Raw genomic sequence first — 13,586 nt, forward strand, 5'->3', positions numbered from 1 at the left:
CTGAGAGGGGAGAGGGAGGTGTATGCTGGAGAGCTCCCCAGGGGCAAGGCCTGGCTCTGCGTCACTCACTGTCAGATCCTGAGAGCCTGGGGCTGGCCCAGCACGTGGCCACCGTTCCCTAAGAGTTGGATTTCAGCCCTCAGTGCTGAAGGCAGGGGATAGAGCTTAGACAGACCCCCTGCGTCCTGTCTTCTTTATCTACAGCTTTCTCATCCTTGCCCCTTTCACGTGCACCCGGCAGAGCAGGTGTTCACTGAGCTTGAGCAAAATTCAAGCTAGAGCAGCTGATGGATCTTGAGGCCTAGACTCACTGTCAAAGTGTTTCTCAAACGGTGCTCTCCAGAACACCAAGGAAAACTTATTTACTCTATAAATCTGAAAATCCCTGCCCACCGGTCTACCTTTGTGTATGAGCAATCAGCTCTACCATTCAGCCCAGGTGTGTGTTTGCTGGACCACGTGGAGGAAGCTGAAGAGACATGAGCTGAAGGCAGAGGGTGAGTCCAAGGTGGGATCTTGGGACAGGTACGAGCAGTTAGGCAAAAATGGGATAATTCTAGCCTTCATAACCTTAGATAATAGTTCACATTATTATTTAGTTAATAGAACTGTACCCACATTAAATTTCTTAAATTTTTTTAAGAGATAAAGTCTCACTCTGTCACCCAGGCTGGAGTGCAGTGGTGCAATCATGGCTCACTGCTTCCTGGAACTCGTGGGCTCCAGCAATCCTCCTGCCTCAGCCTCCTGACTAGGTGGGACTATAGGCACACGCCACCATGCCTGGCTAATTTCTTTGACTTTTCTCTAGAGACCGGGTCCACCTAGGTTTCCCAGGCTGGTCTCAGACTTCTAGACTCAAGTGAACCTGAACCTCCCGCCTCGACCTCTCAAATTGCTGGGATTACAGGTGTGAGCCACCACACCCGGCCTAAATTTCTTATGTGCCATGGGACTGCAAAACATCATTATTAGGGGCAGCTGGATGGAAGGTATAGGAGGACACTATAGTGCCTTTTCAATATTTCTGTCTAAAATCTAAAATCATTTCAACAGGAAACATTTATTTCAAAACGTGAAGGTGGTTATCCTTCCATGAGTTTAAAGTACAAAGGCAGGCTCACGGTGTCGTCAGAATTCAGAACGATGGTCGTGGGGCTGGGGGTGCTGGGAGGGGCCGGGCATGGTTGGCTTTGTGATCTGGGGTCTGGTGTGTTCCATCTCTGAATGTCTCTCGAGCTGCACTCTTTCTTAATACATTTTCATAAGTTTAACCAAAAATAAAACGAGGATGCGAAGCTTGCTTGGGTTGTTAAGCCTAGGGAAATTATCCAGCCATGAGCCCTGGCCCAGATGCTTCTAGAAGCCTGGAGGGAACCGAGAACTTTCCAAGTGGAGGCCGCAGAGGCAAGGCCCCGAGGTGGGAGCACACTGCTGTTCGTCCCTAGCTCTGAAGGGGGTGCCCTGGTCGGAATCAGTGCTGGGTGCACTGCAGGGCCGGGAAGTCCATGCCCACGTTGTGGCTCAGTGCAGCGAAAGCCGATCTCACCCGCTCCGCAGGGTGTTCAGCCTGCCAGCAGGGGGCCAGCTGGTCCTCCTGGGATATGGCACGGACCCAGCAGCTCTGTCTGAAATCATAATGGCGGAACCAAGGGCCCTCTACGTCCAGGTCCGTTGGGAGGCGGGGCATGGAGTTCCACTGCAGGAATCTCCAGGAACCCTGAGGTCCTCCCTGAGCCAGGGCCGGGCTGGGCGCACCCTGAGTGCCCACAGGGTAGGTGTCTTCCCGGACAGCCCCACCAGGACAGGGTGTGGAAGAACGAGGTGCCCGTGGCGGGGAAGCCGACCAAATGGGCCGCGGGAACCGGGCTGGTGGGCCTGGAGGGGCCTGCCTGTCCCCCTTGCAGAGGGTCTTCCCGCCACGTGAAGCCGGCACAGGCCTGGATGCCGACGACCCTTGCTCGGGTTTGGCTGAAAGGAAAACAGACGCGGTCAGCATCTCCAGTGAGCCCACGCAGGCCTTTCCGGGCTGGGCCCCACCTGCCTGAGTCTCTGGAGTCCTCGGGGTCTCTGTGTGGCCCCCGTGGCCTGACACCGAGGACACGCCTGTAGTCTGCTGATCCCAGAGGGAGGGGTGCGTGCTGCCTGGCGTGGGGAAGCTGTCGTGGCATGGCGGGTGGCTCCTGGGACTGCCCCCAGGGTTCAGACTGGCTGGGGGCTTCCTGCCACACACCTTCGTCCCAGGGCTGTTGGGCCTGGGATACGGCCCCCAGTCAGAACTCAGGTGGGAGGGGCCTTGGATGTCACCCAGCCCCTTGTCACCTCACGTGGGGACCCGTCTCCACAGTGGGTGATTGGGCCCGGATGTGGGTCACCCTCTGCCCTCCTGGGCTGCCCAGTCCATGCCAGGACTGACCGTTCCCACTTCTGGCTGAACTCTTGGCTCTGGCTCTGGGCCCGGGGTCCCGCCTGTGCCCTCTCCCTGAATGCTCTGTGGGTCAGGGACACCGATTCCCTTGTCTCCCTGGCTCAAGGCTTGTTGTCCTGGCAACCTTGGAGGAGCGTGCAGGAGTGAGGGGCCTCTGCTGCTCTCTGAGGCTGTGGGTGCTTGCAGGGAGGGGCGGGGTCTCCCACAAATGGGTCTGGGCTCGTCTAGTAACTTGGAGGGCCCTGCGAGGGGAAGAGGGAGACACCGTGGAAAGTGGGAGGGGGCTTGTTGGAGGGTCTTGCCCACATGCCCCTCCTGCGTGCACAGCATGTCCGGTATACACGCACTGAGCGCCTGCCCTGAGGACCGGTGGGCCTCCTGTACTTTCTTAGAGTCCAGGACGAAGAGGAGGAAGAAAAGGTGAAGAGGAAGGCCCAGGTAGTAGGGTTGCGGGTCCCGGGCACTCCCCTACTACTGACTACCCCAGAGGGTGACATGGGAGGGGACATGGCACTGGAGCCCACCTGGGGGTGGCAGGTCCCCCTGCTTTCTTGTTAGTTTCTTCATAGAGGCCCTAAGATGCTTCAGCACAGTGTCATCATCCCTGGCCCAGGTATCAACGAACCGGTTGCAAAAACGTGCCCACAGGCCACACCTGGACGTCTTCGTGAGGCGCTCTAGGGACAGGGTGGATATCAGGCCAGGGGAGTTACCTGGGAATGGTCACAGCTCATACCCCGTGGCCACTTCAGTCTCCTACTGGGCGGTGCCGGATCCTTTTGTGGCCACCCCAGGCGTCCAGATATACACAGGAGACTGTGGCTGGGGGGCGATCTGGACAGGGAAGTGCTCAGCACACTCTCGACTTTCATCTGGGTCATGTGGGGGATGGGCTCGGTGTCACAGTGTCCTGCCCAGCCCACCTGGCCAGACCTCCCTCTGGGCCAGAACAGAGGATCATGAGGACAGTGTGAGAAAGCTGCCCTCGGGCCAGTCGGGGTCTGACCCCAGGGCTCCCCAGGCCCCGCTGGGCACACGTAGACTTACTCTGCTGAACCTTAAAGGCGATTCTTGTTATCGGCATCAACGCCTGTTCGCCTTCTACCAGATACACGTCCCACAGGCGCAGGGTGAGCCCGAGAGAGATCTGTGGGGACAGCAGGTGTGAAAGAACCTGGTCCTTCCAGGCTGGGGCTGGTGGCTCGAGCTGCGCACACTGGGGCTTCAGTCTCCAGAGTCAGTGACCTTCCCCATGAGGGTCGCCTGAGCCCTCCAGGACGCTGGGTCAGACAAGGTCTTGAAGCTCCTCATGGGGGGCACTCACTTGAGTGGGGATGTGGCTCCTGGAGAGAGGGCCTTGCCCAGGGCTTGAGGCTTCCCTGAGCCCTCTCAAGTCGGGTCCTGGCCCAGTCTGCCCATGAGGCTGGGCCTGAGCCCCAGCCATTGCCCTGGGATGACCCCTCTTGGGCAGAGGGTTTTGCTTGTGTGTCCTTTGGGGACCCGCCTGAGCCTCCTGTGGGCTGGGAGTGAGCCAGACCCCCGGGCTGGGGAAGCAGGGCACTGCAGGGCAAGGAGGGTCCCTGAGCCAGGGTCTCCCTATGCCTCCTTACCCCGTCAATCAATATCCGGATGAGGCAGCCTAACGGGGAACACTGCCCACATAGATCTTTCTTGTCCTGATGGAAGCAACAGAGGTGCTCAGGCCGCTGGGCTGCCCTAAAAACCTCCCTCTTCCAGGGCCTCTGAAGACCCTTCCCCTAGTGCAGAACACTGGGCGGTGTCCAGAGCTCCCCACAACACTGTCACCTTCCCACACTCCCGGTGGACACACTGCCCTTTGCCCTGCTCTGCGGGAGCTGGGCCCCCATCCCTGTGCCTCTGTCTCCTCCAGGGCAGGAAAGGAAACCAACTCCCAGCCCATGGAGAACCCGACGTCCCAGGTCAGGCCCTGGCTGGGACTCAGCCAGTCACCAGCCCCACGAGGGGCTCCAGCCCCCCTGCTCCTACAGCCCCACGGGAGGCAGGGCCTCTGGGAAGAGCTGAGGGGACCATAAACTCACCTGATGCCCCATGGTCTTGAGTTGTGACGTGGCTACCTCATGCTCCTGTTGGTCTTGGAGCCCCTGGACGGTCCTGCCATTTGGGCTGTGAAATCCTGAGAAGCCCCCAGCCCATCATGAAATCAGAGCCTTCCCGCAAGATGTGGAGCCATCAGCTGCAAGAGCTGGGCAGCTGGAGAGGCCCCCAAACCCCAAGGCCTCCCACCCTCCCATCTGGTCACCCCAACATGCGGCCTTTACCCTGGGGAGGTGGGGCGGGAACATTCCCTGGAGCCTGGCTGGAGGTTCCCCTGGAGGCCTCCTGAGCCAGGGTGCAAAAAGGGCAAGCCTGACTTTCAGGCCACGACAGGGCGGCCGGAACTGGGTGGGCGCTGGGCTTCCCGGTCATCTCCTGGTAGTGGGGTCGGGCCAGGGAACAGGGGATGGGGAGATGCTGCCACCTGGGCTTGGTCGGCCCATTCGTGGGCACCGATGGCAGCAGGAGCCCGGGCAGCTGGAGGGCAGGAGGACTCTCAGGGAGGGGAGAGTCAGCTGCACAGAATCAGAGCTGGAGGGCATGGCTCCAGGACACAGAGGGTGGCCACGGGGAGGATGAGATACCCTCTGCTGATGGGGATGAGAGGCGTCTGATTGGGGCTTTGGGGGTCAGCCGTGGACTCCTATGGGACCCTCAGCAGAGACATCCTAAAGTCTCCCAACAAGCTGGCCACACAAGGAGGGTGCCTTGGCTGAAAGCTGTGATCACCTGGCCAGGGTGGCCATCCCCAGGTCTGGCTGCAGGAGGTCCCCGGGGCAGCTGTTCACTTACCCTGCAGGGAGTGCCTCTCACTGGCCAGCAGCTGCACCAGTGCCCAGAATGCATCCTCCTCAGGAAGATAGAGGAGGAACAAGGCGGCGATGTGGCTCAGGTCCCTGCAGTAGCCCACCTCCTGCAAGAGCCAGAGTCACCATGGAAGGACATCACCTGGGAGGGCTGAGGTCACCTGGGAGGACGCATGTCACTGGAGAGGGCAGAGGTGACTGGAGAGGCTTCCTCTGAAGGAGAGGCTTCCTCTGAAAAAGAGGCTTCCTCAGGATGCACATTCATTTCATGACAAGAGCCAAGTCCATCAGGCACTTCAGCACCTTGTCCAAAATGTCTGCTGATAGCACCATCCTGTGTGCGATGCTGCCAAGCTCCTGGGCTTTGGGGCAGCCCCAGGAGGAGGGCGCCATTTCTTGTTCTGAGAAGTGGTGGTCAGGCCCAGGTGACACCAGGAGTCCAGGCCCTGACTCCTTTGTGTCTCAGCTTGACCCCTTGAGACCACCCCCTTCCTTGGAGGTTTATGCCAGCGGTGAGCTGACATCCTACCTCCTATATCCTGGTGGGTCACAAATACTAACTTTAAAAGAAGCAACGACACCCCCACCAGACACCCACTCCTGTCAATATGGAAATATGGCCCGGGAACCTCACTGCCGGGAATACTCACCGGGTTATTCTCCGAATATGCCAGGAGGATGTGGAGTAGCTCCCGCTGCCTAGGAAACACAGAAAGGGGGCTTTGGTTTGTTTTGTGCAGATGTTGTTAATTTCACTTTGTCTACAAAGCCTAACAGCAAATCCCATTTCAGGTTCAGATGATTCACCAGATAAGCAGTGAGCTCTTCAGGGCCTGAGACTCTTGAAGAAATGTTTCAGTAAAATCCACATCTGTGACATGCAAGTAGCCCAGTTGTACAGTGACTTGCCTGATCCTTTTCACTCTGAATGATTTTTTTTTTTTTCAGTTTGCACACACGCCAGTTCAGTCTGTGGGTGTACAGTTCCTCCACGGTTCCAAACCAATGTGCAGAGTCTCCCGGCCACCGCTCCAGCCCCTCCTGGGGCGACTCCTTCATCCTCCAAGTCTCCAGGGTGGCCCCTATGCACCCAGCCTCTCCCCGATCCGTCAGCCCCTGGCCACCCAGACTGCTTCTCAGTCCCTGTGGTTTGGCCTTTTCCAGAATGGCCTAGGAATGGGAATCCTACTGTGGTAGCTTATTGGGTCTGGCTTCTGTCCCTCAGCAAAATGCATCTAGGATCCACCCACGTTCATGCGGGCATCACCGGCTCGTTCCCTTTTCTCACTGGGTCTTCCGTTTGAAGGGAGGACCAGCCTTGCTCTCCCCATCCCCGTGTAGAAGGCCGTCCCCGAAGGCTCCGTGTGTGAGTGACGAGGAGTCAAGCAGTGAACCTGGCATGCTGGTTTCATGTGGATGTCAGTTTCCAAATCAGTGGGTTCAATATCTGTGACACTTTGGGGATGTGTGGTTCAAGTCCATCGAGCTTTGTGAGCCACTGCCCAACTGGCTGCCAACGTGGCTGTGCCATGTCATGTTCCCAGCGGACCTGGATGAGAGTTTCCAGGACCCCTAATTCTCCCAGCATTTGGTGCTGTCATTGTTGCCTGGGGGGGCTCATGGGCCCTCTATCCTGCCACCCTCCCATGGGTCCTACCGTGGGTCCCCATGGGTCAGGGAGAGCACCTTTCACCATTGTGCATGATTTTGTTTGCTGCCTTCCATCTCCTCAGGATCCTCCTGGGTTCTGGCCCCACATGTTCCAGTCTGGCCCAGGGCTTGGAACCAGGGAGGTGCTCGGTTCATGGTGCCGGCTGCTCCCTGGGCCGGGAGAGCTCTTGGAAGCTGTGTCATCCCTCCTGGGTGACCCTGGCTTCTGCTCCGGGGAAGCCCCCATCCCTCTCATTCACCCCATCTCTGCTGGGACCCTGTGGCTCCCGTAGGCTTACTTGGTTCCGTATCGCTCCCTGAAGAAGATATGCTTCCTTAATGTCCCGCTTACGTCCCTGTCGATGCGCTGGATGTGCTCAGATGACCTCTTGCCCTTCTCCTTCATGATCTGTAGGGCAGGGCCAAGAGGAGGAAGCAGTCTCAGAACAGATGGAAGACTCCCTGCCCCGAGTGGCAGTCAGCCCACAGTCAGCACTTCGGGAAGGAAGGAGAGAAGGAAGGTCTCCTTCTGCAGAAAGCTGCATTTTGGCTTGTTACTGAAGCCAGGGAGGGTCACCAGAGCTGAGTTTGTCTGTGGTGACTGTGTCACCATCTGTGCCCAGGGTGTTCATCTGACCTTCACCCCCAGCTCCCCAGGGTGGTCTTGACGTTCCCTCCAGCTGGAGACCTGGGCCCCTGACACGGCCTGTCCTGTTTGTTGTGCTCTGGCTGAGCGTACCTGGTATCTTCCGGGGTTTTTCAACTTCATTTCCTCAACGTTCAGGAGGACTGACCACATCGGGCCCCGGATGTTCATGGGCATTCCCTTGTACACTCGATCTATGAGCTGTGGGCAGAAAACAATCTGGTGTCACAGGCCACGGGGTGACCCCAGTGAGGGCCAGAGCCCGGGGATTCTGGAAATTGTCGGTTTTGGCCCCATGATTCCTCAGTAGAGGTGAGATCAAAGTGGGACAGGGTCTCCCTTCCCAGGACTGAAAGAGTGGATGGACACTCAGAGTCGAAACTCTGATCTGAACCTTTTCCTTCCTTCAGGTCACCAGGGCATCCCTAGCCTTGAGCTCCGGGTAGTCCCAGCCCTAGATTCAGATTCCCTCCCAGCAAGGTGACGCTTGCACGAATAGGCAGGAAATCTGGCGACCAGGCCTGCAGTCCTCTGGGCGAGGACAGTGTGCCACCCACCCTCTGAGAGGCTGACGGTGCCAGGCCACAGCCATGGGTGCCTGTCCCCTGTCTCTGCAGAGAGTGCTTCCTCCCTCCACACATTACCTTTCTGCTGCTTTTGTATTTCTCCCAGTCTCCCAGCATATCCACCCACTTGCTCTTTCGGCTGATCTCCCGCTGAATTTGCTGTCAAATGAGGCATGTTGGAGTTAGCGGAGCTGCCAGGCTTCCCAGAGCCGCCCGCGGATGCTGAGTCTTGGGCTCTGGAGCCCTGATGGGAGCCAGCTGGAAGGAGCCAGGGAAGGGCAGACCTCAAGGGCTGAGAGCCTTTGAGCAAATGAGCACCAGTGGGCTGGCTTTGGGACCCCGGGATGTACCATCCTCAGGCCACAGACACACCAGTCTTAGGTCCCAGCCTCTAGGTGGGGTCCTGACACAAGCGCGCAGCCACCCCCAAGCCAGGAGTGTGGTTCTCCTTTTGAAATTTTATCAAACTGCCAAAGTGAACAGCAACCTGGGGTCAGGTCCAGCAAGGACTGCTGCCCCTCCCAGTGACAGCGCGTTGCCCTCACCCACCACCGCTCAGGCCAGCTGCCTCCTCTGCCTCACTGACCACCCGCCCAGTCCCTACGTCCCTGGACCAGCCCCTCCACGCATCAGGCTCTTACCTTCGCCTCCCGCGCAGTCAGAGGAGGCAGCTCCGTCTCACTGTAAGGCAACCCAGGCAGAGCTGAGGAACTGCACGGGGCCTGGAGCGGCCCCAGCCTGGGTGCCGACCCCCAGAAAGGACTGGCTCTGTCCCTTTCCAGCTCAGGGCTCAGCCCAGGAGAAGGCACAGGGAAGGGAGGACAAGGGCCTTCCTGTGGGGCTGACTCCCAGGAGGGGCAGGACCTGGGAGAAGAAGGAGTGTAGGGACAGCCTGGCCGGGGTTACTGGGGCCCCTGGCGTGGGGGGCGGTCAGGCTGCCCAATGGGGCTGCCCGTCCTGGACTCGAGGTGGTGCTTTCTGCTGGAGCTGAGAAAGGTTAGCCCTGAGATGGGATGGGGGCCGCCCAGGGTGGGCGACCGGGCCCTGACAGGAGTCCCTCAGGGAGTGACCACATCACCCCGCCAGGGTCAAGGGAGCCTGCCCTGAGACCTGCCCGGTGTACTCTGGCTGCACCAGGGGCCCACCCCACTTGACAGCCCCAAGGCCCTTGCAGGTTCTGACCTCCCAGCATCCACCTGCCTCTCCCTGCACCCGAGCCACACACCCTGCGTTTCAGAAGTGGCACGGCTCATCAGCTCCCTCCCACCCTACCTCCCCAGGGATCCTCTGTCTCTCCATCCTGTGATCCCTGAGGGATGGGCTCCTGGCTGGGCTCCTCTTACCCGGCCCCAGATCCCTTCCCAGCACCAGACCCAGGTCTTTAGCCGCAAGCCCTGCTGCCTCCCTGGCCTCACCGTGAGATGCCCAGAACGGGGCCCTGCCCATCTTCTCCCCCATTCTCCTAGGGCTACAGCCCCCATTGTCACCATGCCTTTTCCCCTCACGGGACAGTGAGGGCTGTAGCTCTAGGAGAATGGGGGAGAACAGGGGCAGGTGGGCCCTCAGAGACCTGCTGGACAACAGCCCTGAGGCTGGGCCAGGCGTCCCCTCACCCTGTGGCCATAACCCTTGCATCTCACCGGGGTTGTCTCCAAGTAGACAGGGCCAGACCCTCAGGCTGCCCTGCTCCTCTTGTGCTCACTTGCCGACAGAACTGCTGAGCGCCCAGGGGCCTGACCTAGCCCCGTCTCCATTCCCACCGGCTCCCTAGATGGGCCCCACACCTCTGGCCTAACAACCTCGGGCTGGACCTGCAGGGAAGTCAGGGAGGAGTTCTGTCCCTGGAAAGGAGGTTGACCCGACCTGGTGAGACATGTCCTGCATCAGAAAGGCCTTTCTAAAAGCAAACCCATCCCTGAGCTGAGACAGGTGCTTTAGGGGTGAGGGGAGTGCAGAGGACTCACTGTACAATCCCCAAATGATCGACGTTGTTGTTGTATCTTCCAAAAGGCTTAGGCCCCTTGTCCTCTGGCAGCCCAGCTCGGTGTCCCTGTAGCCCAGAGGGAGCCTTGGTGAGGGGTCCAAGGTAAAGGGTGCAAGGGCCTGGGGGCATTGGCCAGCCGTCCCTGCCCTGTGCTCCTAGGGAGCCCGGGACCCTTTGACCAGGGCACACTGGAAGAGGCCTCCCTCCAAGAAGCAGACCGACTTGTACCTTTTCGTATTTCATAATGATGTCCTCTCGCTCTTGTGCCCACCAACTACCCGCGACCTCTACCACGTCCATCCTGTGAGACAAAATCGTCTAAAGGTTACACTGTACGCGGCGGCTTCGGAGAACACCTGAACCGCTCTCGCCGGGCTCCCAGATGCTGGCTGGCTGCGTAACCCCCATTCCACCGCCGCCCCCAGGGAAAAAGGGGCCAGACCCAGTGGCCCACAGCTGCTCCAGTCTCTGGAGTCTCAAGTCCCAAGCAGGGGTGGGCATCTTCCCAAGGACTTGAGTACAGTGGGACCTAGACAGAGAATCCTCTTGTCCCCCAATGCCATGAAATGGGGACACACCGGCCCCAGCAGGTTGAATGGTTTCCACCTGCCAAGGGTGAAGGGCCCATGATGGGCTATTCCAGGGATGTGGAGGCAGACTGGGGTCAGCGACCAGAGGTCTCTGTGCAGTCGGCCTCCTGGGATGCTCAGGGCCTCAGAGATGCCCAGTTTCCTACAGGGAACAAGATCTCTCCTGACCGCTCGGTTCTACTCCGCTCATCACTTTGGCTACCGTGGCTCTTCAGTCTGAACAGTGAAGCCACTTTAGGAATAATGCCTGTTGAGCAGGAGGGTGTTGGGTTTGGGGGATGAGAAAGATCTATCGTACGCATGGGAACCACGTCTCTCGCGGAGGGACTGTGGAGTCCACCATTCTGAGCCGTCCCAACAGGAGGAAGCTTCATTTTCCTGGGTCACTGAGGAAGAACAGTGGGTCCTTGGTCCTGGAGAACACCTGGATGGACCGTCCCTCCTGGGAATACTCGAGGCAAAAGGAGGGCGAGGCCTCAAGAGGACCACGCAGAGCAAGAAATACCTGGGGAGAACCCTAGTGCCCGGACCCCTTTGAACAGAAGGGAAGATGGTCTCCCCTCAGCCAGCCCTCCAGGGCTCCTTCATTTTCCACAGCTGCCCAAGGGCAGCAGGCTCCCCCGGACAAGGGACCATGTGTGTTCAGTGGGGCCCACAGCGACCATCAGGACGCAGCTTAGGGCACAGAGGTGTTCTGAGGACCGTCAGTGGATCTATACCAGTGGCTCTATACCAGTGGCTCTGCCAGGACCAGGCTCTGCCCCATCGGGATTGGAAACCTGGGCAGATTTGGGATCTAGGGCAGGGGGGTCACAGGGTTCAGGCCTGAATTCCAGCACAGCACACGGCAGGGCTGAGAGCAAAACTCAGGGTCATGTCCGGATTCCCAGGCCGGTTACTGCCTCTCTGACCCCAGACGTCTCATCTGTCGAATGGGGACATTTGGGAACAGCACCCACTCTACGAAGCCACCATGGAGACGAAAGAGCCAATCGTCTACACGGGCAGTGTAGAACGGGCGCCTGGTGAGTGCTCAGGGATGACCCTCCTCGGTAGCTGCCCCACAGAGGCCAACACCGCCCACACCGTAGCCACTGTCCCCAAGTCTGCCTGGAGGGAAGAGAGCAGGTCACGCTCACCTGATTCTGATGAATCAGCTGGCCTGGGTCATGCCTCTCAGGGAGAAAACCTTTGAGTCCACAGAGCTGCTCACAGATACCACTGCCTGTGTGTAACTGCTGTAGAACACTGAGGCAGGCCAGAGAGCGGACAGGTGCTAAGCACCAGTGACATTCTGAGGTCATGGCACGCATCACAATGGGGCCTTGCCCGAGTCAGCAGCGCCCAGAGTCAGGGTCCTCCGCTGCCTGAGGCGTCAACATGCCTGCCTGCAATGTGTTTGTGCACGTGCGTGCACACGTGTATGTGGGTAAACACGTCTGTGCACGTGTGTGTTGCTTCTCTGGCCAGGCCCGGCTGCCCCACTCATGTGTGCACCCAGTTCCTCATCACTGTCACCCCCGAGGCCCAGGGCCAGCATCAGAGCATCCATGGCTGCTCCCTAACCTCAGCCCTCCCCGCCCAGGGTGGTCCTGGGATACACATAGGGGTGGAGGGAAGTGACTGCTGCTGTTGGATCTCAGAATACAAAAGCTAATACTATTACCTAATGGTCTTTTTAGTGTCTCTAATGGTATCGCTTTTTCATTTCTGATATTTTAACTGGGTATTTCTCTCCATGACCCTTGGATATTCCAGCTAGAGGATCCTGTGGGGAAAGTGCCAGGCACACAGGAGGGGCTCACTCTTCTAGACATGTTATCTAAAACCTGGTTCATCCGTCCTTCCACGCAGGGCCTAGGGGATGCCAAATTCCAGGGGCCAGAAAGAGCTTGGGATAAAATGAAACTTCAAGGGGACGGCTTTGACCTGGGCTGAGTCTACCTGTGCCATCCAACTGGAGTCTCAAGTCCTGAGGCAGGACGTCCAGATGCCCCAGTGCAGGGCCCTCCTGATCAACACCTGCTCCCCTGTACTCATTAGCAACCTCACCCACGCTACTCTCAAAGCACACTTGGCTCTCGTATCCAGGAGCTCTGCATCTGTAGATTCAGCAACAGCAGATGGAAAATATTCAGAAAATAAATTGGATGGTTATGTTTCTATTGAACATGTGCAGACTTTGTTCTTGTCATCATTCCCTAAAGAATACAGTATCACGACCATTTATGTAGCATCTGCATTGTATTACACATCATAAATAATCTAGTAACGGTCTAACATATACGGGAGGATGCGCATAGCTTATACGTAAATACTAGGCCATGTTATTATATCAGAGACTTGAGCATCCATGGATTTTGGCATTCCCGGGGACCCCAGAACTAATCCTCCATGGATACCAAGGGATGACTGTATATACTCACTCAGGAAGGCTTCTCATTGGAGGAAGGGCCCCGTTCAGGACAGACAGGGACATCATCCCTGGACTCCTGTCCATCCATCCATTCATCCATTGGCACCACCCTCTACGACTGTCCCAATGACAGCCCTAGCAAGTGGAGACAAGAAAAAAGACTGGCTCAAATGGTACAGCTTTGAGGTGTTGGAAGATGTTGCACCAGTATGAGAATAGGGGGTCAGTTTCCTCCAGGATCCAGAAAGCATATCAGGCAGGCTCGGGGAGAGGAAAGGAACACGGCCTCTCCAGCAGCCACACAGGCCTGCAGTAGGATGGGGCTGGGGCTGGGGCTGAGGCTGGGGCTGGGGCTGGGGCTGGGGCTGGCCCTGTTCATCACTTGGGCCTCATGAGGGGAAAAGAAAGAACAGGGGGCAGAGGA

General features: G+C 58.2%; 1 protein-coding gene across 6 annotated transcripts; it reads right to left on the reverse strand.

The window, feature by feature from the left end:
• Positions 1-1,044: 1,044 nt before the first annotated feature.
• On the reverse strand, positions 1,045-12,055 carry LOC100990154 (TBC1 domain family member 3D). 6 transcript variants are annotated; one of them, XM_055101376.2, is made up of 15 exons: positions 11,886-12,001; positions 11,045-11,671; positions 10,385-10,457; positions 10,137-10,222; positions 8,814-8,853; positions 8,251-8,331; positions 7,700-7,807; positions 7,260-7,369; positions 5,961-6,009; positions 5,297-5,417; positions 4,489-4,583; positions 4,039-4,104; positions 3,476-3,575; positions 2,953-3,105; positions 1,045-1,971 (listed from the first exon to the last, which is right to left on the reverse strand). In XM_055101376.2, exons 3-15 carry the CDS (start codon positions 10,454-10,456, stop codon positions 1,475-1,477), a joined length of 1,578 nt encoding a protein of 525 aa, XP_054957351.1. In that variant the 5' UTR covers position 10,457; positions 11,045-11,671; positions 11,886-12,001; the 3' UTR covers positions 1,045-1,474. The 6 variants fall into 6 exon arrangements, with proteins under 6 accessions (XP_054957351.1, XP_054957352.1, XP_054957350.1 ...); XM_055101377.2 differs by having other exon boundaries at positions 11,045-11,742; XM_055101375.2 differs by lacking the exon at positions 11,045-11,671 and having other exon boundaries at positions 11,886-12,055.
• Between the last annotated feature and the right edge of the window lie 1,531 nt (positions 12,056-13,586).

This window comes from Pan paniscus, chromosome 19 (assembly GCF_029289425.2).
Source record: "Pan paniscus chromosome 19, NHGRI_mPanPan1-v2.0_pri, whole genome shotgun sequence".
Lineage (NCBI taxonomy): Eukaryota > Metazoa > Chordata > Mammalia > Primates > Hominidae > Pan > Pan paniscus.